General features: G+C 39.1%; 1 protein-coding gene across 1 annotated transcript; it reads left to right on the top strand.

The window, feature by feature from the left end:
- The first annotated feature begins 1,123 nt into the window (after positions 1–1,123).
- LOC126406041 (uncharacterized protein C16orf96) lies at positions 1,124–21,537 on the top strand. Its single transcript, XM_050070164.1, has 16 exons — positions 1,124–1,654; positions 6,742–6,846; positions 7,234–7,314; positions 7,969–8,082; positions 8,800–9,244; positions 10,502–10,587; positions 11,715–11,834; positions 13,785–13,853; positions 13,935–14,099; positions 15,258–15,376; positions 15,975–16,040; positions 16,262–16,363; positions 17,372–17,522; positions 17,919–18,030; positions 18,706–18,834; positions 20,873–21,537. The coding sequence occupies exons 1-16, from the start codon at positions 1,343–1,345 to the stop codon at positions 21,001–21,003; spliced, it is 2,307 nt and encodes a 768-aa protein (XP_049926121.1). The 5' UTR covers positions 1,124–1,342; the 3' UTR covers positions 21,004–21,537.
- Positions 21,538–22,958: the final 1,421 nt, after the last annotated feature.

The raw sequence follows: 22,958 nt of genomic DNA, 5'->3' as shown, positions 1-22,958 counted from the left end.
ACGTACTACATCCGGTCAAAACTTAAAAATAAAAGCGTTAGTGGGGGATTTTCACAGCAGGCCAGTGGTGGAGAAAATATTCAGATTCAAAAGTGCAAAGAGAAGTTGCTTGATTAAAGTAAAAATAAAAAATGGAAACGTGTACTTACAGTGTCAAAGAAGAAAAATGTTCCTTGTGATTGTTATATTCTTCTATATATCATTAGATTATTATTACATTAATTAAAAACAGGATTTTACTGTTGTAGTTGGTTGCAGTGGAGCTCATCTTGGGCTAACTGGAATTGTTTTCATTTTGGATTAATCTGCTGATTATTTTCTCCATTATTCGATCTATTGTTTGGTTTGTAAAAATACTGAGAAATGCTGTCTGCCACAGTTACCCAAAGCCCAATGTTTGCTTTATCCAACCAACAGTTCAAACCTCAACATTATTAGGCTTCTAATACATTACAATTATCGCAGAAAGACTGTAGTAAAGTACAAATGCGTTAAATCTGTGCCAAAGTCCAGTGGCCTACTGGGGTAAACAGGCTCTGTTTGTGTTCTGAGGGGCTCTATGTTGTGGAACTATGGTGGTCCAGTGCATGCATTTAATATAAATCCATCAGTCTTGTGCTCTTGAAGAAGAGATGTTAGATCTGTGAAAAATTCTTAACGTGTTTTTTTCTCTATAAATTAAATCAAATGTCTCAAGGTTGCCTCGGCAATTAAACCCCACAGAAAATTTAAATAAATGGTAAACACTGGGACTCCCCTACATTAAGAAACTTAAGGATTACTTACATGATTTCACCAAAACTGAATTAGGCTATAACATCTCCTAAATATGTATAAATGAGACAGATTTAATTCTCCTTAAAATGTTTAATTTAAATGTTTGGAACAAATTCATGTTAAGGAATCAACATCAAGACATCAAGCTTATAATATTTAACATGAACTCAGGGTAAATGTACTCGGTTACGCAGATGTTGCTGAGAATGTTTTTGGACCTCATCAGAGCTTTACTTTGAAAGGTAATTCACCGTATTTCCGGTAAACCCGTCTGGTTTGTCGCAGCCGCGGTTGCTGTTTTCTCTTATTACATTCTCACTACAATCAGCTACCGAGATTACCGGGATGCCGGTAACAATTCATAACGTTAGACAAAGACCAAAGTGACGTAAATACATATATATTTTTATACTTTATCCAGTACATGTTCGCTATTAATCAAGGCAGGGGTCGTCGCAAGCCGGATTAGTTAGCTAAAATATAGTTTAAGTTTGATACGCTAGCTAAAGTTAACGTTAGCTTAACTTGAACTAATATACGTTTGTGTTCTCTCACACAAACAAAAATGTCGGAGGAGAATATCAGCTTGTTTGACTTGTTGAATTTATCTATCGGGACACCTGAGAGGGGAGCTGTCAACTTCAGCGCCCTACACGCCCTGCTCCACGCAATGCTCAAGCAGCTGGGTATCCGAGAGATGAAGACCCGATGGAGGGACCCTCCTTCCGGCGATGCTCTGATGGGTGTCACCGCTCCCAAAGAGGGCCACCATACAGAGGAGGAAACCGGCACAGAGCTGCGGGAGCGGATATCTCCGACCCCCTCCTCCGTTCAGCTCCAGTCCCGCATCCAGACCTGCGAGGACGACGTGTCCAAGGTTAGAACAACGACTCATCCAATGTGTTACAGATAAGGACTTTTATTCTGTCAAACACGGTTTTATTTTGAATTTTATATCCCCTACCTGTAGCTGTCCTAATATTTATTTTACCAAATCATAAACAAGACTTTTTCCAAAATCAACCATCAAAACAAACTTTTATAGGCTTAATGATAAATGAAACTTTTTTCCCTAATCAGATACATCATCAGTATTACATATAGTGATGTAATGTAACTAGCAATATCTACATTTAATCAATTACTGTGCTTAGTATTTTCATGTTGTGCTACGGTATTCTCTTATCTGCGGGAAACATTTTTATTTTGTACATTACTACATTTATTTAGCAATAAATATGGTGCATTGTAATTTAGTGGTAGAAGAAGTACTCAGATATTTTACTTATGTAAAAGTATCAATGTTGAAGTTTAGTAATACCCTGTTACAAGTAAAAGGGCTGCATTCAATATTTTACTTAAGTAGAAAAAAAATTAAAACCATTTAAAATTAGCATTAACATTTCAGAAAAACATTTATTAAGTTATTGCATTATAATTATTGATGCATTAATGTGTACATCACTATAATATTCCAGCTAGTAAAAATGGAGCTCAGTTTAATAAAATTATGTGCTGCTGGGTACAGTATTTGAGTAAATGTACTTAATTACTTTCCACTACCGCTGTAATAGATTTAACTATCCAGCAACAGTAAAAGCAAGGTCATCCAGCTACTACATTCAATGCTACTTATAGGTCCAGTGTGTAGAATTTAGGGGGATATATTAGCAGAAATTGAGTATAATATAATAAGTATGTTTTTTTAGTGTATAATCACCTGCATAAATGTGTCCTTGTCTGCAGAGACTGCCATTTTACAACAGCATTTTTCTACAATAGCTCAGAATGGACAAACCAAACACTGGCTCTAGATAGGGCCATTCACGTTTTCCTGTCGACCACTGTAGTGAGTAGCCCCTCCTCGGCAAGAGCGTCAGAAAAGCTGATTTTTAACATTGAAATGCTCTATACCGTGTTTTTACCGGTTTAAATCACCGGGTGTGCTTGTTTTAGAGAGGAGGAGACCTCTGTGGATATTTTGGAAAATGATAAAAACTTCCTGAACGTCTGGATCAGAAATAGGATGAGCATGCATTAAGTTATGAGAGAAGATAGGTTAGCGCATGTTAGCTGGTGCTGGGCAAGCGGGCGTCTTTGACAGCATAGGAGAAACATTGATTTGTAACATGAAATTGTGTTATTCAGTGTTTTCACTGCTTTAAATCACTGGGTCCTTTTGTTTTGGAGAGGAAGGAACCTCTGTGGACCTTCTGAACAATACACACTGAAGGAATTCTAACCTGAAGAAGTTTTGAGCTGGTTGCAAAGAGGCCCCTACATCTCCCCTAAATCTTACCCACTGTTCCTTTAATGCATCTGTAATAATAATCCAAAAATGTATAATAGTTTAACACTTACATGGGGGATATTTATACTATTAAATACTGAAAGGACATTTTAACTGCAGGATTTTTACTTATGCTGCATTTTTAAACACTATTATTACTTTTGCTTCAGTAAATGATCTGAGTAATTCCTCCAACACAGATCATAAACTGTATTATTATTAAATCAGATACACAGCTTCAGTCAGTTTTTTTATGATTATTAGAGCAGAGAACAGAAGTTAAAAATGTCTTGTGTGTGGGAGGATAATTGTGTTTATTATCATTGTTCATTATTATTTCTGTAGCTGTCAGTGAGGTTGTTCTCTGCACAATTCAATATTTTAATAAGGTCTAAGTTGAAATTTGATTTTATCCTTTAAAGTATCCTCTGCATGCAGTAGATGACCATTGATAGCTGTTGCTTCACTGTTTTCTAGTGTTGAAATGTTCAGATACACTAGTGGCCACAGCCTGAACAGTGATGTCATAACAGGTGTTTTACTTTTGTGATGAAAGCACCTGCTGTGACATCACTAATCAGGAGACATGCAACATGCTCCAAAATGTTAACCCAGATGGAGCAGGACAGCAGCATTTTCTGTGTGATTTACTGTTGCAATCCATCGTTATCCTGCTCACATGGTTGTTTGGTTAATTCTTTAAAAACTGAAAGACCTTTGAGTCTGAGGCAGCAGTACACTCTTATTCTTTTCTTCTGTATCTGGCGGGCTGCGGTGAATATTTCAGCAAAGTATTAGGCCGCTGATGACAGAACAGAGGACAATAGGAGATGGGCGCCACCCTGACATCTCAAATGACCTCTGCGTGTCTCTGTTCAGGTTTCTATCAGGCCACTTCCAAAAGAGGGGTAGAGAGAGGTGAGGGTTTCCAGTGTTACATAAACTGTCATCTTTTATCTTAAAAAGGCAGAATTACAGTGAAGCAAGGGCAAGAGTTTGATCAGAGCAGAAAGGTGGAGGTGTTTTTTGTGACATTGGCTAAATTTGCCTTCACCGTTTCCTGTCTCGCTCCTGATCACCCTCTCTTTCTCTCCCCTGCTCCCTCTGTATGATGGAGGGTAATTAGTCCCCTGCAGAGATGACTCTGGTTGTCAGGGGATGAATAGCTCTCAGGTGAAAAGCAGGACATCGGGCAGGTGCAGGTGATGCTGCGTCTTTCAGAAACCCATCTGAATCATTCATGTCCTCTGTGGGCATCGTCCGGGTCAGCTGCCGTATCCGCTGACTTAACTATGATGAGATGACCCAGCATGCCCTCATTCACCAGTGTCTTCCCCTCTGAAGGCAGAGCAGCCCCTGTGTGCAGCATAACTGCAGTATATACCACATGTCAGGGAGGGTCAGGCTGTATGCCATGGTTCATCCATTAACCTGTCACAGGAATTGTTTTCATAAAAGGTGTGTTTGGCTGTGGAATCCCTCGTGGCAGCTGATGGGACTCTGTGAGAACAGCTGAGTGACGTTTGCTGATCAAAGTGCACCAACAGTCAGGTCCAGTTAATGGCTGACTGCTCAAATAGAGGCAACAGCTTAAAGAGTAACAAGGATAAAGCTTAAGGCTTCTTCACTGAATTATGACTCCTTCTCAGGGGGTCATTTTTCTTGCCCTGTTTTTTTTGTCAGTAAACAGAATTTCTTTAAAGCTTGTGAACATAATTTGATGGAATGTTGGGCTCCGGGGCCAAGAGACAAATGCTTAGTTTTTGGGTGAGATCAAGGAGTTTTATAAAGGATTTCTTGAGGACACTTTTGACTGGTTTCAGTATTTTCCAATTCTAGTTTATTCCAATTTTAGTCTGTTATTGATTACTTAAAAAATAATTCAAATTATCATCACTCAGTATAATTTATGCCACTGTTTACAGCTGAAATAAGCAGTCAAGTAATCATTTAGTCAATTGACAGAAATATTTATATATTGCAGCAAATATTTCCTGGTTCCAGCTTCTCAAATATAAATACTCTGGTTTTCTTAGTCTTCAATAACAACAAATGGAATACTTTTGAATTTTAGACTTTTGGATGGACAAAAAGATATTTTGCGGACTTTAATTTAAACTTTAGGGAATGGTTTTGGTATCGGCACATTAATTGACAATGAAGATAACTGTTAGTTGTAGCTCTATAACTGCTCATATTATGGGACCGTAAACAGCCTCTGTCCACTCATGCATATAAGCCCATACTGTATGGAAAAGGGGGAGGCAACGACTGAGTGCAGTGCAGATGTCAGTCAACAGGCAGAAACACAAACTTGGTGTTCTCTCAATTTTCTCTTTGGTGAAGTTATTGAAACACCTTCTTGGGTGAAAGAAGGATGTCCTGAGTGTAAAAATGTATTTGGAGGAAGGCAAAGCTTCATGTTGAAGACAGTAGATGATGCTATCGAGCCAACATTGTCTGTATTGTCCATCACATTGTCCTCTGTGAATCCTTTGTACAACCCTGCAGTGTGTACGCATTTTTATTGTATAGCTTGCATTTCTTGTACTGAAAAACTGCACAGCCCACCTACACACAGGACTAATATAGATGTGAGCATTTTAATACTAATATTTAGTACATATATTCATAATGTTTTGTCTTTCTCGTATTCTGTTATTCTAATTATTGTTCTGTTATGCACGTGTCTTTTTAGCACTCCCTCAAGGGTTCGCCACTGCACTTATTGTTTGAGCATCATGTGACAAATAAAACCTTTGGATCTTTGAACAGGATGTACAGTGCTAACTGGGTCTGTTACCACTTTGGAAATGTGTCCCTAAAATTGATGCCTGGTTTTAAGTTCCACTTACAGAAAGCAAAGAAATACATGACGCATGACTGATGGTGGTGTTATTTAACTTGAGGCCCCTCACCCAATGTTAGCTTGAATAGGCTCCAGCACCCCCTGCGGCACTGAAAAAGATGGCGGCTACAGATAATGAATGAATGATCATGTGAGAGCAAAAAATTGTTGATTCATTGATGTATCTTCTTGCTTGAAGCAGTAGCTAACATAAAAGTGTAGTTTATGGAAACGTGAAAGAAAATGGTCATATTTGCTATGCAGTGTGAGGCCACTTATTAACAAGCTGTTAGTCATTCAGGCTGCTGATAAAGGCTGTGAAGCTCTGTGGGGTCACTATGCATCACTTCATGTCCGGGCACATTTGCAACAAGTTAAACACCACCTCACATGCAGCTCAGGAATGTCCTTTGTTCCAGTTGTGACACACACACACACGCACACATGCACATACACAAGCATGCATGTTTACTGTGCCAACAAACCCTGACAGCCTCACAGGAAATTTAAATAACTTAGTTAAAGAACAGATTATCAGCCAGAGATAGCTCATATGGAACAAGTGTAACAGCTTGAATTGTCTCATCTGCAAACCCTGGATTGAGCTTCACCCTTTGTGTCAGCTTCTGTTGAATTCCTGCCTGCTTTCTTTGGGGTCAGAGGTCAGATCAAGTTTTCCTATGGGTCAGATCCCTGAACTTTTCTTTAATGTATGCTTTCACAGTGTCCTCAGATCCCACAGAAAGATCAAACTGAGCTATTTGAGTAACTTAAACGTTATGGCCAATGATTGATTTTCTCATGTGTCTTTCTGTTCTAACTGTAGGTCATGACGCTCATTCAGGAGCTCCACAGCCAAAGAGACAGTATGAGCGAAGAGATGAAGGAAGAGATGAAGGAAGAGATGAAGGAGCTTTGCCACCAACAGAAGGTAAGACTGTCCAAATGGATTACTGATAAAATATTATCTTAAGTATTATTTTGTGAACTGGTAGCAACTATAATATAATGATAATCTTTGTATGATAATCTTAAATATTTTTGACATAATGAAACAAATGTCAAAGCTCCTCTGATTCCAGCTTTTTTATTCGTGAGGGTTTGATGCTTTTCTTTGTCGTATGTAAGAGTTAATTAAATCTCTTTTGGTTTTTGACTGATGGTCAGACAAATCTAGACTTCTGAAGACATCACTTGGGCACCACAACATTTTTAACCAATTTGGGATAACAGAACTTTGAAAAGTGAGGGAGGTATGTTCCTCCCACCCCAGTGGAAACACTCTTGCAGATGGGTATTCTCTTTCTGCTGTGTCCAGATGGTTGGTGCAGGTCAAGTAGAGACGCTCAATAATTTGGAGAAGTGCTGCCAGCAGGTGGATGCTTTGGAGGACACTGTGGTGAGACGACACAATATCAGCTTTACTCCCCACTGTTCGTACTTCATAGTGTTTACACTGTTGGCTGCATATGATAACATAAAGACAGTTTTCTTTTTCAAATTATTAAAGTTGTTGCAATGATCTATGATCCAGAAATACTGATTAAACAGTGTTTCTGCAGATGAAAATTATTCTTTTAAAATGAATACTAGGCCTTAAAAGTCATTAAATAGCCTTATATTTGAATTTGTGAGATCTTAACAGCCACAAACCTTTGTCTAATCTCATTTATCCAACTGTTAATTTCTCTTTGTAACAATGAGTCGAGGTCTTCTGCGATACAGTCCACATTTCTGATGTTACAGATCTTTACACCCACCACTGAAACTAATAGTCTTTTTACTTTACACTTGTAGTTATTGGCAACATATAGATTAAACTCATGTATTACTATATTCCTACATAAAACCTGCCTCTGCACAGGGCCACATAAACTACCTACTTTGATACTTATCTACATCTTTGTTGGAATAAGAAAAAAATGTGTCTAAAAATCAGTCCTATATTTGGTTAAAAATGATCTTGAAAGGTTTTCAAAAGCATCAAATGTAAGTGTCTAACACCTGTAGATACCCTGTTAAAGTTTCATCTTCTCTGTTGTTACTGTGACAGAGATCTCTAAGGGTCACATTTCAAAAGTATCCAGACCCAGAGGAGCTGAGCAAGTGTGTGACCTGGGACATCATGCAGTCAGTTCTGCTCAGTGACAGAGAAAACCTGCAGAAGGTGAGGTCCAAAGGTGGTTTGAGAAGTGCTTTCAGTGTCAGACTTGGATATTAAACCCCTGATCTGCACTGAGTTTGCATCAGAAGTATTTCTCAGACGGTTACCGGTGACCCCAGTGATGCTACTTATGTGACTGATAAATCAGAAATCAACATCCAGAATTCCTCATTTTGAAAGACCTCGACTATTCACAATCCAGCTGCCTATTAGCTTTGATATCCCCCAGAATACAACATGAAATGATGCAGTATATATTGGCTGGTGTGACATTTGGTAAGCCCAAATGATTGACGCCAAACCTAAAAGAAGTTTGTTGGAAGACCTGTGACACCAAAAGACATTATTTGATAACATCAGAGTTAGATGATGTGCTTCTGCTTTCACATACTTTTTAATTGTATTTACATTGTAGTGCTATGATTCACCGAACATTTATCACACAATCTGACAGCCTCACATTGATATCATACAGTCAGACACAGATTGCGACCACAATTTCATTAGACCATGTAGGTATCTTCCAGAGTTGCTGTTAATCATGATCTCATATCAGTCTTCATGTTTATGTGGATTTGTGACTGTTTCTTGTTTTCGTTTTTAACCACCAACAGACTGATGAAAACACATTTAGAACAAAATCTATTAAGGTAACAGTAAATGACCCAGACACCTGTGGATTGCCTCAGTCTTGTTTAGCATGTCTTTACTTTTTTACAGGAGCTCATAAAGTCAGAGGTTGTTGATCCAGCCACATACGGACCTTTCAACAGCAACTTCACTCCTGTAAACTCTGCACCTGCTCATACCAGCATGCCCTCCTCCCCCCATCCTGTTGAGGATACCAGTCAGCGATCAGCTCCTAGTTCTCCAACGATTCCTGGACAGATTTTGACAGACACCCAGACAGCCACAGAGGCTCCTTCTGTCCTGTTAGGGCCACCACAGCAGACTCATCCTAAAATAGGCTCAATGGCTGCTGGTACATCCCTAACTCGAAAGGCCGGCAGCTTAGAGTGTTACTCGGAGACGGTGGAGGCCCTAAGAGACATCGGCAAACTGAGAGAGAGGTTCAGCAAGCTGGAGGCTCGTGTTGCAGCGCTTGAGGAGGGAAAGGTGGACCAGTCACAGCTGACACACCTTAAAGAGCTCATCACTAATAAAGGTAACTTTCTATAACCTGATGTACCCTGGTTGTGCCCCTTTAGTTATCTGTAGAGTGTTGACTGAGTTAAAGGCCCTGAAATCTTATTTTCTCAGTCAGCTCTTTATCATGTATGAAAAGGTCATGCACACACACAAAATTTAAATCTTATTTTATATGACAGACTTCTATGTTTTTGGTCTCTATGTATAAAAAGGGAAAAGACAATCATAAAATAACTGTCTCATACACACAAGAATCTTACAAAAAAAGAATGCATCACATTTTTTAAGCTTGACTTAAACACCAAAATCGTCCATGTGTCCTGGTAGATAATTTGCTCCAGTGCTACCAGCAGCTCTTATGGGAATAGCGTGACGTTTTGGGAAATTTGCTTATTTGCCTTCTTGCCAGGAGTTACATGAAAAGATTGATACCACTCTCATGTCTGTGTGGAGACTGAAAACAGTGTTACTGTTTTAATCAGTGAGCTCTAGAGGTATGCATAGGTGGCTTTTCTTACCTTTGGACAGAGCCAGGCTAGCTGCTTCTCTCTGTGTCTTGTCTTTATGCTTAGCTAAGCTAAGCATCTGTTGACTGTTGCTTCATGTTATCCATACAGACATGAGTGGTGTCAATCCTCCCTGCAACTGCAAGAAAGCAAATAAGCATATTTCCCAAAAACATATGTATTCCCTTAACTGACATATATTGCTTGCCTGGTATCAGATGGAAATGGCAACTTGTTACACTCAGTTTCCATCTTCAGTCAGATATTTCCTCCACTCCCAATTTCTGTTGGGGAGAGGGATTCAGTATTCCCTAGCCAATCACTAGAGACCAATGTATATACATGACTTTAATATCCTTTTAAGTCCACAGTGATGCGTATAGGGTGCCAGAGTTTTAAGAATGGAGTAGAACTAAGTAAAAAAACTACAAAACTACAATGTCTGGCAACTTTTAATCAATTTAGAACAGCCTCACTAGCAGTGTATATCTTGTCTATAGCATTGTTGTTATTACTTTACAACACTTGACAGTAGTGTTAGCCATGCCTGTGGAACTGATGGTGTAATCATTTGTCCTCTGCAGAACTAATTAGATCTATTGTTTTTTTCAAACTGCTGTGTCATGTCATAATGCCCCGCAAACCGATCAACATAATGCATACATGAAGCAGGAAACTTTAAAAGATTAAGTTTAAATTGACTAAATCTTGTTTTGAGAGAAGTTATTTCCCTGACTTATACTAATGATACTATATTTGCCATTTAGTTTCACAGGATGTGTTGAATAACCTGATGGATCAACTGAACCAGCAGAGAGCTTTAATAGACAGCCTGATGAGAGACCGTGAAAAGGTGAGTAAGAAAAACAAAACACTTTTTTTCAAGGCAGCAAAATACAATCCAGACGGTTTTCCGGCTGTCTTAACATCAACATCAGCAGCACCAGGACAAGCTCCTCAGTGTCACATACTGTCTTTTCTGGTTCTGATATAATGCAACCCACAGTGCAACACAACCATCATCAGTTGGATGGGAAATTTTGTAGTGTTATGCTAGTTATTTTAGTTGATGAGCATCAGGCTACAGAGGTCTCGCTTCTTTCAAACTCCACACCTCTGGTTATTCTTTATATTCAAACTTGTAGTTTTCAGCCCCAACCAACCCTGACTCAAATGACATCAGTTGTAGACATTTATCAGAGTTCACACAGCTCCCTCTGAACACACTAAAGGATTTATACACACACAGTTAGGTGGAAAATCAGTTGAGTTTCCCTTTAGGCACACATTTTATTTTCACAAGCTCTTTTTTTTGCAAAATAATAATTTCTGTCATATAGATAGGGACAAGTAGGAAGATGCTGTCATGAATATTAAAGCTTAATTGGTGGCAGCTTTAACAAAGATGTAAATTCAACAGGTGAACCGACAGAAACATCATTTTGGAAGATGACACTGATTTTTTTTAAACTTCTGATAACTCCAGAAATCATTACATTTGATATAATACCTGTGTCTAAGGCTGATATTTAAGCACACATGCTTGATGAAGACTCCCCATCAGTTCTGACAGGAAGGGCGTCCCAGGTGAGAGTGGTTGAGGTCACAGTTGGGTTCTTAGTCCACATGAGACATCTTCAAGAATTTATAACAAGCCCAGTTTTCTTTGACTCAGTGCCTGTAGATATCCCATGACCTGAATGACTGAGACTCTTCACAAACATAAATGTAAACTCAGTTTTAAATTAACCAATACAAGTCTTTATAATTACAGAAATTTGATAAGTTTAAATTTGTCTGGTTAACATTCCGGCAGGTGACCCTGTGTGCAGATTTAGAATCATATGTTGTGCATGTTTTTATTTACTGATGCAACACTTTCAGTTCACTTTCGGGGGAACTTATTACTAGCTGTGACTGCTATATATTTTAACATGACTGTGTGTGTGTATAACTGTGTGTATGTGTGTGTTTGAGAAGGTAGAGCTGGTGAATGATGTGCAGAAGGCGATCCTGCAGCTTCAAGCAGAGTTTGAAAAGCTGCATGAAACCGCCAGGTGTCTGGACGAAGACAGTAGACAGAAACAGAGTCACATAGAGGTAAACAAACAAACGTTAGCATCTTTCCATGTATATTTGTCTCTGTGTAATAATATCAGTTATGACGTACTTTTATTACTTTAATCACATTGTTTGTTGTGATATTGATATTGATACTGAAAATATGCTAATTATTGCATTATTGATCCATCCACTCACTACAGAATGTCAGTGATTCCCAATCTTTTTGGTTTTTAACCCGTTTTTCTGCTCTCCACTTCATTTAATTAGGGCCCGAGCAGGTCACAGACCTGCGAGGTCCCTATTGTTTTTCTCCTGATTATTATTTTTTTTTTCTTCTGCCAAAATGATCGCATTTTTCACTGCCTGAACATACCCCAAAACTCACCAAACTTGGAATATAAGTCACACCTGGCGAAATTTTTTATAATCTATTGTCCTCCTGAATTTCCACCACTAGGTGGCGCTATTATTAAGGAAAGTGCGTTTTGGCTCATAACTCCCATATACTTTGTCGCACATTCAAAAACCTTATATCCACGCGTTCAGTGAATTGTGCTGAATCTTGTGGTATAGGCCACGCCCATTTCCGCCTATTGTTTTTTTCTCGCAAATTCGCAAAATGTCGCAAACCTATTTTTTCGAACTCCTCCCAGGCAATTTCACCGATTGGCGTGAAACTTTGCACACAGCATCTGTGGACCCTCCCGACAAAAAGTTATTAAAAGAATTTCGATAGTCCAAACAATACTCAAGTTATTAAATAACAACTTCCTGTAGATTTCGTTTTAAACAGGAAGTGCTGCATATCTCCACATTGGTGTATCTGAATGACATGAAACTCAAGTTACCACTTCCCCATGAGCCCCTGAGGCTCTGTGCAAAATTTCGGGTGATGACCACAAGGTGGTGCTCTTTAAATTGAAGTATTTTATATCTCAACATCGGTTGGGCGGATTAACACGAAACTTGGTATAATTATTGTCAATGCCCTCCTGAGGATATCTGACGAAGCACTTACCGATCCGCCACTAGGTGGCGCTCTGGTGGCCGTCTAATTTAATATTGGTGCCAACACCATAATACTCATGGAGATATAATTGATAGGGGTGGTATAGACTGGCCCCTGTAACTCACACACCAAAAATGACCAGCAGGTGGCACTATTTTCAATGCAAAAGCGTTTTTGGCTAATAACTCCCACATAATATGTCACACATTGTTGAACCTTCTATTTACGTGTTCTCTGAATTCAGCTGAATTGTGTGGTGTAAGCCACGCCCACTTTCGCGGTAACTTTCCATTCGCTAAATCGCGACAAATGAAAAACGTACTTTTTCGAACTCCTCCTAGGCGATTTCACTGATTTGCACCAAACTTTGTATGTAGCATCTGTGGAGCCTTCTCACAAAAAGTTATCAAAAGAATTTTGATAGTCCAAAAAACGGCCAAAATATAAAACAAATTCCTGCACATTGTGTTCAAAACAGTCTTTCATATCTTCACCAAATACAGTCCGATTACCACAAGACTTTTGCTAATTGTGTTCCATGGCCCGATGAGGGTTTGTGCAAAATTTGGTGTAAATTGGCCAATAGGTGGCACTCTGGTGGCAGTCTAATTAGTGTGAATGGAAGTAAATTGGAAAATCTTCAAATCCTCTTCAAAACTCATTGACTTTCAACCTCTTCTTGTCCCTCATACTTTGAGCTAGAGACACCATGTCAACTTTTAAAGAGTCAGAAGACCTTGAACTATTGGGCATGTATTCAGCTTCTACTTTTTGGAAAAATACATACGTGGGTTGGGTGCCTACCTGTATACTGGAAATGTAAGTAGGAGATAACGTTTATTTTTTTTATTTATTACAGCTGACAAGACATCTAGGTGCACACCCCCCGACGGCAGCATGCCCCGACGCGCGTGGACTGCGAGGGCCCGTTCATCGCTGCTTGTTATAGCTTAATATTGCTGTTCTTATTTTCACAGAAGCTGTTCAGAACGGCAGAGAAGCTAGAGGAGAAGAAGGCTGACAAGCAGATGGTTGAGAGTGAAATAGTAAGTAACTTAGTTAAGGGTCAGCCTGTATCTTTTTATCCTACTTATACTGAACTTCTTGTTTTCTCTCCACACCTGAAGAAAGCCGATAAATCTGCTCTGGAGAGCAAAGTAAGTCGTCTGCAGTTTGACTCTACGACTGAGCATCTCAATACCATGTTCCACGAGCTTCTGAACAAGGTGACCGGCCAGGAGCAGGACTGGCACAAAGTCATCGACAAACTCTCCACTGAGATGGAATGCAAGGTAATCATTGTTCAGACAGGCCCACTGGGCCTCATTCCCCACTCGTTCTTAAGAAGAAATTTCTTCTTAAATCCCACTTACGCAGTTTTCATAAAGATTCTCACATTCACAAATGTTTTCTTATTTAGGATTTGTTCTTAGGTAAGAACAGAATCTGCACACACTCATGAGCACTCTTACACACATTTTGTGCTGACATGTTTGTGCAGAATAATTGGTTGTTGTGTTTTCTTCAATTCTACAGTTACAGTATAATATTATAGGATTTAAATTCCTATAATATCTTTCTCATTAGTATTTTTTAATTTCACAAAAAGCACATTTGCCTCATAAAATAAACACTACACACTTCACATCAGTTATGTTAATTGGAACTGTGCCATTTAATAATTAATAATTGATCAATTCAAAAAGTGACAAAGCAGCATACCGAATAAATGATAATAAGTTATCAGTTTCTTGCAGAAACATTGCATGAATCCACCTTTATCTTCTCTCCCCCTCTCTGTTTCACTTCCCCTCTTTCTGTCTCACAAACACACATGCACAGCTTGGAGAGTGCTGTGGTGCTCATCTCTGTCCTCAGTCCTGACAATTGTGACTCTATAATACATAAAGTTTGCGGTACGCGTGCAGGTCAGGTGATTGAATAATGCATATTGTAATCATCTTATGCATCTTTCTTTTATTTACACTCCTGATGCTACTAAATATGACAGCTTGTTTGGCTTTCGCTCTCTGCAGAAGTACCTCCACTTCAAAACAGAAGGGTTTTTTTCTTGTTTGTTTAGTTTGTTTTTATATTGGGAGTCCAGTGCTCCACTCTCGTCAGACCTTTGGTTGGGCATTCCTGACTTAATTCTCTCAACTTCTTCTTCTGCAGTTTTTGGTAGTGCACACAGCCCTGCAGTCTAATGCCTTTAATTGGGAATTTGCAGGATAAACTTGCACACTTTCAACTTACAAGGACAATTGGATTGATCATTATAAGAATACCGTTGCGAACAATTCTGCTGCACAGACTTTTCTTAGGACCTTTCCCTAATATTAAAAACAAAGATATTGGTGAATGAGGCCCAATGTGTCTAACTGTAACATCTCAGTGACAGATGTGAGGGTTTGATCTTTCATTATGTGTGATGTTATGTTTGACTGCAGCTGAACAGGATTGAGTTAGACTCTGTTAAGAAGCAGCTGGAAGATCGCTGGAAGAACATCCATGAGAAGCTGCAGGCTCAGGGAGCTCCAGAGCATGAGGACGCTGCCGGCATCAGAAAGTAAGTGTTCACATCACTCATCACTTATTCACTCTAAAGGGTGTGGAGTGAAAATGGGATCAGCAGGAGAGTTTTGTATAGTATTGCACCAGCTACTTATAAATCCATTACTAAGTGTGTTTAAGTCCTGAATTCTTTGTAACTATTAGCTAGTTTCAAATTAGTGATTAATAAATCAGGTTGAACCGTTAAAACTTCAAACTGTCAAGGAAACATCTGTTGCACTATCCATTCAAGCAATCAACCATGCATGCAACCATGCATCTGCATACATGGAGAAATACTAGTTAGTATTATTCATGCAGTTTACAATGAGTGGGATTACATAACCCAACCGTCATTATTTGGTAATTCAGTCAAATTTCATTGGCATAATATTTTGTTATTTAAGTTATGTTGTGTTTTTTTTTTTTTGAGAACTTAATATTGACATCATTATCAGAGGATATTTTAATCAAGTGCAGGTCAGATACGTCGACCATAATCCATACTTCCTCAGTAGTCAGTTCTTTATCCATCTCATATCTTCTCATTGGTGTTATATACTGTAAAAAAATCAAGAACTGAGTACAATCAGCTGTCTTTGTGTTTATTCCAGACAACTTGTGGACAGATTTCACTGCCTTTCCTGTGACCGACCTGTTGTCATGCACACCTCTGGACAGTGAGTCAATACTGATAACAGTTCCCAGATTATCATAATTCATATTATTAGATTTGCAAACTGCGTATGTATCCAGAGTTGAAGACATTTTCTAGTTATTTTTCCAGTGTCTTTTATTATCATTATTCCTCAGATTACAAAATAAAATGACTTAATACTCTAAAATACCAGTTATCTGCTCTCTAAACCCATCTACTCTTGTATGTTTGTGGCAATAAAAGGCATTTGGTAAAGCTGCCATCCACTCCTGGATTCCCCTCACACAAGTCCATCAGGCCGTTTACGGTTTACGCTCTGGAGCAGTTTCGACAACACTACAGGAGGTGAGATCAGCAGTCACTTGCAGTTCACCTCTTCTCACCATGTCCTCTGTTGACCAGCAGGTGGCACAAGAGTCTTCAAAGCTTTAAATATTTCACTTGCAAAGAGGACCATAAACATCATTTTTATGTTTTATAAGTGAACCTCTAATCTAGAAACTCTGCAGATAGACTACCCCTCAGCACTCAGAGCATCTGTTAGTTTCTCAGTATCTGATCTGTGACCTTGTCATCTCAGCCTAAAACAAGGGACTAACCGTCAAAACTTTGAGGTAGCTAAGTCTGGCTGTCTCCATCTGGTTGTGTTATGCAGCCAGATAGAGAGCATGCAGAGGCGACTGAAACACTGTGACACATCTGGCACTGCAAGTGACGGAAACCAGCCCAGAGTCCTGCAGTGAGTCAGACAGAGGGCAGGAGGAGAGGCAGAGTCACTGTGTTTGATGTTTAAGCCCAGTTTGGACAGGATTAATGTCTCAAGGGGAGGTGAGGTGATTTCAATATCACCTGCACTGATTTTAACCCTGTCTGGAGCTCACATGGCTGTGATTTTACACTCCTGCAGATACCAGTCTGTTTCTTTCTGTAGAAGTGGCCTCATGACATCAAGAAACAGACGTTTAAGTACTTAAACATGTTAATAATTAAATTATAGCTCAATCATTACCAGTGAATAACACTGGTATGAAAGAGACACGATGACACTTTAATAGTAGTTATGAGAAACACTGTATTGTTTCAGCAGCAAATAAGACACAGTAAAAAAGAAAAGAAAATGTAAAAGAACTGGGTGTATAATAAGAGCATGAGCAACAGCATGTACAACAGTAGAAGCACTGACTAGAAATAAATGAAAAAAACAAACAAATCTATAAATATTTGCATCTAAATAGAACAGCAGTTCATGATCTTCGCCTTCTTGATCTTCTCCAAATCTGAAAATCTACATCATCAGACTTTAAAAAGAGAAGCTGCGGACTCATGTTGTGACGTTTCTCTCTGACCGAGCAGTGAGCGGATCTCTGAGATGACGGATTACAGTCACCTGGCCGTGTCGCGGAGCTGTGGGGGGAGTCACACAGTCACCTCTGCCAGTCAGCGACGTACCGGCCTGCAGTACGTGAAGCACCACCCTCAGACTGAGGTGGACGCCGTGATTCAGGTATGACAGATAATAGTTTATGCTGTTTTTTGTTCTGATGTAAACTTCCAGTATACATCACAGGGAGAATCAGAGTAATGGTATTTATCTAAAGATATGATCTGTAAACATAGAAAAATAATTTGAACCCAAATCCTCCTGCACAGGTGTCTGTTGCAGTTTTTGGGATCTTTATTTGCTTCCTTACAATCAGAGGAGGTCATACAGGGGTACCCACACATCCTAGAAAACCTGGCAACATTTGTCCAAAAGTTCTGGAAAATAATGAGTTGTCCTGAATAGGTTATTATTTGTTCTTTTTAAAGAATAGACTTTATCTATTGGATGTTGCCGGCTGTCACCTTACCATTAACTGCTCCCTTTGTGTCTGTGTGTGTGTGTGTGGTGACTGATTAGTCGGAGGAGGTTGATATCGTTGGACTGGATGGGCATATTTACAAAGGTCGCCTGAACACACCTGCCATCAGAAATACAGAAACTAAACTACCTACGATCTCTACCAAAGACGGTAAATTTATTCTATTTAAAGTGCAACTAACCTCATCGGATAACACTCTGTTATGAAGGGACATTTTTTTTCAAAGGTCCAGTGTGTAGGATTTAAGGCGATATATTGGCAGAGATGGAATATAGCAGGTGTGTTTTTTCAGTTTATAATCACCTGAAAATAGGAATTGTTGTGTGTTCATAACCTTAGAATGAGCTGTTTATATCTACAAAGAGCTGGAGCTGGTCCTCATCTATGGAGATCACCATGTTGAACTGCCATGTTTCCATAGTAGCCCAAAACAGACAAACCAAACAGTGACTCTAGATAGGGCCATTTGTTGTTTACTCTCTGGTGTTTGAAGGCAGCAGTGTTTCTATATTAATATCAATATCATTATATTATCATATGAGCTGTCAGCACCTTTAGATGTGTTGGTGGCTCTTACGGCCTTGAAAATGACGAAACTAAAAATGAAAGGGTGGATGGTTTATGTGAAACATGAAGAAGAGATTTCACACCTGCTGCAGCTCTCACAGTCTCTGCCTGCACTTTGCTGTTGAACATGATTCATGAGAGCTAATGTCATTCAGTGTATTTTGAGTGAGAGCTGAAAATGTCAAGGTAGGATACAGCTGGTAGGGTTTGTGGTAGTTGTTGTTAACCCCTTGTCACATGTTCCTCTGATGGCTGCAGGCATGTGCAAAACTAAAGACAAAGCCAAGTGCTCTCTGTCCCACAAACCTGCTGCGTCTCCGGAGCTGGGACACAGTGTTCCGGTTCATCACCCAAACAGTGCCAAGAGTGCCCAGTGCAGCCGCTCAGGTGAGACACATTCACACACACAGATAAAGGTGTGACAGTTTACCCAGTTCTCCCCATGCCTCTTTGGGTTTCATCTCACAGTCTTGAGATGTCCATGTAGCACTCAGTTCAGTGTTGTGATACCAGTCACCCTCCTGAACTGATCACTGCATATTAAAAACAAAAGACATCACACCAAGGGCAGAGTTTATTAGTCTGCCTCTTTCTGTTTGAACTCAGCTTGACACTGATGATCATGTATCATCAGAATCAGGTTTATTGCCAAGTAGGTTTTCACATACAAGGACTTTGCCTTGGTATTTTGGTGCATAACAAGTAGTAAGAGAAAGGAAAAATAAAATGCAAGCATTGCAAAGGTCAAATATAAATGTAAAAAAAAAGTAAGATATACCAGTTTTTAAAATGAAAATAGCTCTGCAGTGTTAGTAATATACAATAAAGTCATACAGCTAGAACAAAATCTGAAGAAGGCATAACATCCAAATATTAAAAGGAATTGATGCACTTTAAAACATTGATCATTTTCTGAAAATTAACAGTTTGTACAGTTAATACGCAGCTATGATTTATTAAGCTCTTAGTGTTAGTGTAGCAAACAGTCTCGTCCTTTATCCCAGCCCTGCCCATTTTTGATACTTTTTTTATTTTCTAGGGAGGAGGCATTTAGGCCAGACGTCTGGACTTTAGTTACTCTTTCAAACCAATGTGGACCTGCTGTTGTTTAAGGTCCACATTTGTCTGTACACAAATTTTAATCATCCAAAAGTTGCAGAGATATTTAAGTGTGTATCAAAGTAGTGGTCAGACAGACAGTCCTAGATTTTTCCTAAAAACATTTAAATATTAAAGGTCCAATGTGTAGGATTTTGGGGCATATATTGGCAGAAATGGTATATAATATTCATAACTATGTTTTAATTAGTTTATAATCACCTGACAAAATTAGAATGGTGTTTTTGTTACCTTAGAATGAGCCGTTGTTATCTACATACAGAGTGGGTCCTCTTCTACCAGTGGCGTCAGGTGGTTACGATGGGCCCCAGTGCATGCCCTAGTCCACCCTAGTTACTAGTTATGAAGCACACACACACACATACACACAGTTTTAGGTATATATATATTTCACCAACAGTGTGTCTTACTGCTGCTTTTTTAATTATATCCACTTGCAGATGTACTCAGCTTTTCAGTCTTGAGAAATTTTGCACCTAAACTAGATCATATTGTTTCATTACAGGATTAAACAGAGACTTGATATCAACATACATCAACATACATATTACACAGCAATCATCATTACTGATCTGTATATGACACAAACTACAAAAGAAAATATGAAGTTATTACTTTAATTAAATAGTTTTTTTATAGTTAATGCGGAATAAGGACATCATTTTGTTATAGATTAATACTTTTTTGCAAAGACAGAAAATCATGATGGAGATGGGTTTGCCTTTTTGAGGGCATAAAAAGAAAATTGAACCATTTTCGATATAACATGAGTTCTTCTTTGAATACATGCATATTTCCAGGTGACCATTGGACCCCTCCACCCCATGGGCCTCAGTGCAGGCAGTGTGGCTATATTTACACCCCTGTCTTCCTTGGAGTCCACCATGTTGTTTCCACAGTAGTTCTCCAGAACAGACAAACCAAACACTGGCTCTGGATTGGGCAGTTTGCGTTTTTGCATTGGCCACAGTAGTTCTGCACACTTGGCACACAGGAGAAGTTTTAGCTCTGCAACATCACCACTAGATGCCATTAAATCCTACACACTGGACTGTTAGGAATATAAAAAAATATAAATTTAAAGAAATCAGATCAAATCAAAGAGAGAAGCACTGACAGTATATTTTTAGGACATTTTATGTCCACTGAAAACAAAAATCTTTGTCTAAACTCAAAGCTTGGATGGGTGAGTGTGAAGGTGCTCTCATCACACACACACACACACACACACACACACACACACACACAGCTTAATACATCTCATCTGATCTCTGTCTCCTATTCCTCTCCTCCTCTGTGTGTCTAGCCTCCAGCATTTCGGGGCGGGACTGGCCTGTGTCAGCTCTGGGCTGCACGTCGCAGAGCTCCATCACTCCGGCTTTAGCTGCAGCAGAGAGCAACACAGAGCCTCATGCTGATGAGCCACTCGACCCATAGGGGGCGACACTCAGCACTGTACTGTTTTTCTCATGTAATTAACTTCCTGCAGGGAGGAGGTATCCTGCTTTAATCCTTTTTTAATTTTTATTTTATCAATTTGTTGCTTATTGTTGTAACATTGTTTTGCATTACATGTCCCATAAATCACCTGTCAAACATTGGGTCCAGTACTATGACGTCTCTTTGGGGTTCTTTTTATTTTAATTTTCTTCCACTCAATAGGACAGAGTGTTGACACAGCAAACATAAAACCTTTCGCTGCCAGTATTAAATCCTTAATGAAGGGTTGGATGGATTTATTAAAAGATAAGTCTGATGTTATTGTTTATGTTTTGTTATTGTTAACAATTCTTATGTGCAGACCAGAACCAAAATGTCTGTCTTTCAGGACTGTCTGGCTTCCTTTCTGTGGCTAAAAGGCTAAAACAGCTGCTCACTGTAGTTTTGTGTTGGTTTGGGTTTTGTAATTAGTTTAGCTGACAAGATGAAAAATATAAAATATTACCAGACTTATACTTCAGTGTAATTCTTATTCATTCTTATAACCAATCTGTATATCATTAAAATATTTCTGTAGAGTAAATCCCTGCTGTAAAGCCACATGCTGCAGGGGAGACACAATTGGCTGCTCCCGTAAACACCAAATATATATATATTTAGGCATACGGAGTAATAAAACTCTCCCATGTGTTGTTCCCTGTAACTGTGAGTATTGGGTGGCAGGAGGTCAAGAAGCCAGGTGTTGCATCATGAGGGGGAAACACATCACTACTGCCGGCAGCAGAAGTGAACATCCTGTTCGCAGAAACACCAGGCTGAGAGCAGGAAAGACACAATGACGAGTAAAGATGAAAGTTTATCACAGAGCAGGGAGGGCTGAACTTTGAAGTGCGGTCACAACTTGCTCCAGATTATTTCCTGTCATTGAAGAATTTGGTTTTTTGTCAAGTGACTTTTTAAGTCTGTGGTTGATGTGTTAGCAGACTCCCTCATTCTGAAGTATTTCAGTTTAAAACAGAAAGTTTTTTTAAGTTGACCCGAGTACAGTTTTGAAGTACTTGTACTTTACATGAGTCTTTTCTTTTCATGGAACTTTCTACCTCTACTCCAGTGTACCTCAGTGGCAAATATTGTCATTTTTACTGCACTGTATACTGTATATCTGACAGCTTTAGTTACTTGTAATTTTTTTATTTTCATATAAATAACTTAATTAGCTTATAAAATAAATGATTTTTTTTCTAATAGGAGGATGACAATTTAGACGAGAAGCAAAGATCTGTCATTCAATGACATTGTGACCTTGTACAGTAAAATCAGGGTGTAGTTGGAGCTCCTCATCACATCTCAGGTGCCTATGACAGTAGTAGAAGTACATGCACCAATAACTTTGGGAAAAAACAATCTAGTCCTGCATTCAGAATACTGCTTTACAGAAGTATTCTCAGCTAAATGTAGTAAAAGTATCAGCAGTAAAGTACAGTAGTATTTTCAGCACCATGTAGTTAAGGTGTCGTGTAAAAGTACAGACGTATTCTGAGCTTCACCTGTTAAAATACATATTGTGCAGTAAAATGCCTCCTGTGACTGATATCTGATTTATGTGACATTGGAGAGGTTATACTGAAGCATCAGTGTTCAAGCAGCATGTTGCTGTTGTATCAACTCGAGGTGGAGCTAGTTTGAACTACAGTGCTTTATATACAGTAAGCTAGGGGTCGGGCCCCTCTAAAGGGTCATGAGATAAATCTGAGGGGTCGTCAGATGATTGATGGTAGAGATTAAAATATTGATTATTTGAACAGTTGGTGCTTTTACTGCTGTAATGGGTCTGAACTGTCTTCAGTCATGCTGAGCTTATGAATCCTCTTTTTGTCTTCTGTCATTGAACGTAACTCAACACTTCCTTTTTAGAGCAGTTGTGTCATGTTAGGGCACTTGGGCCTATCACA

Source organism: Epinephelus moara, chromosome 18 (genome assembly GCF_006386435.1).
Source record: "Epinephelus moara isolate mb chromosome 18, YSFRI_EMoa_1.0, whole genome shotgun sequence".
Classification (NCBI taxonomy): Eukaryota; Metazoa; Chordata; class Actinopteri; order Perciformes; family Serranidae; genus Epinephelus; species Epinephelus moara.
Note: the sequence above shows the minus strand (reverse complement) of the source record. Positions and strands in the feature narration are given on the sequence as shown.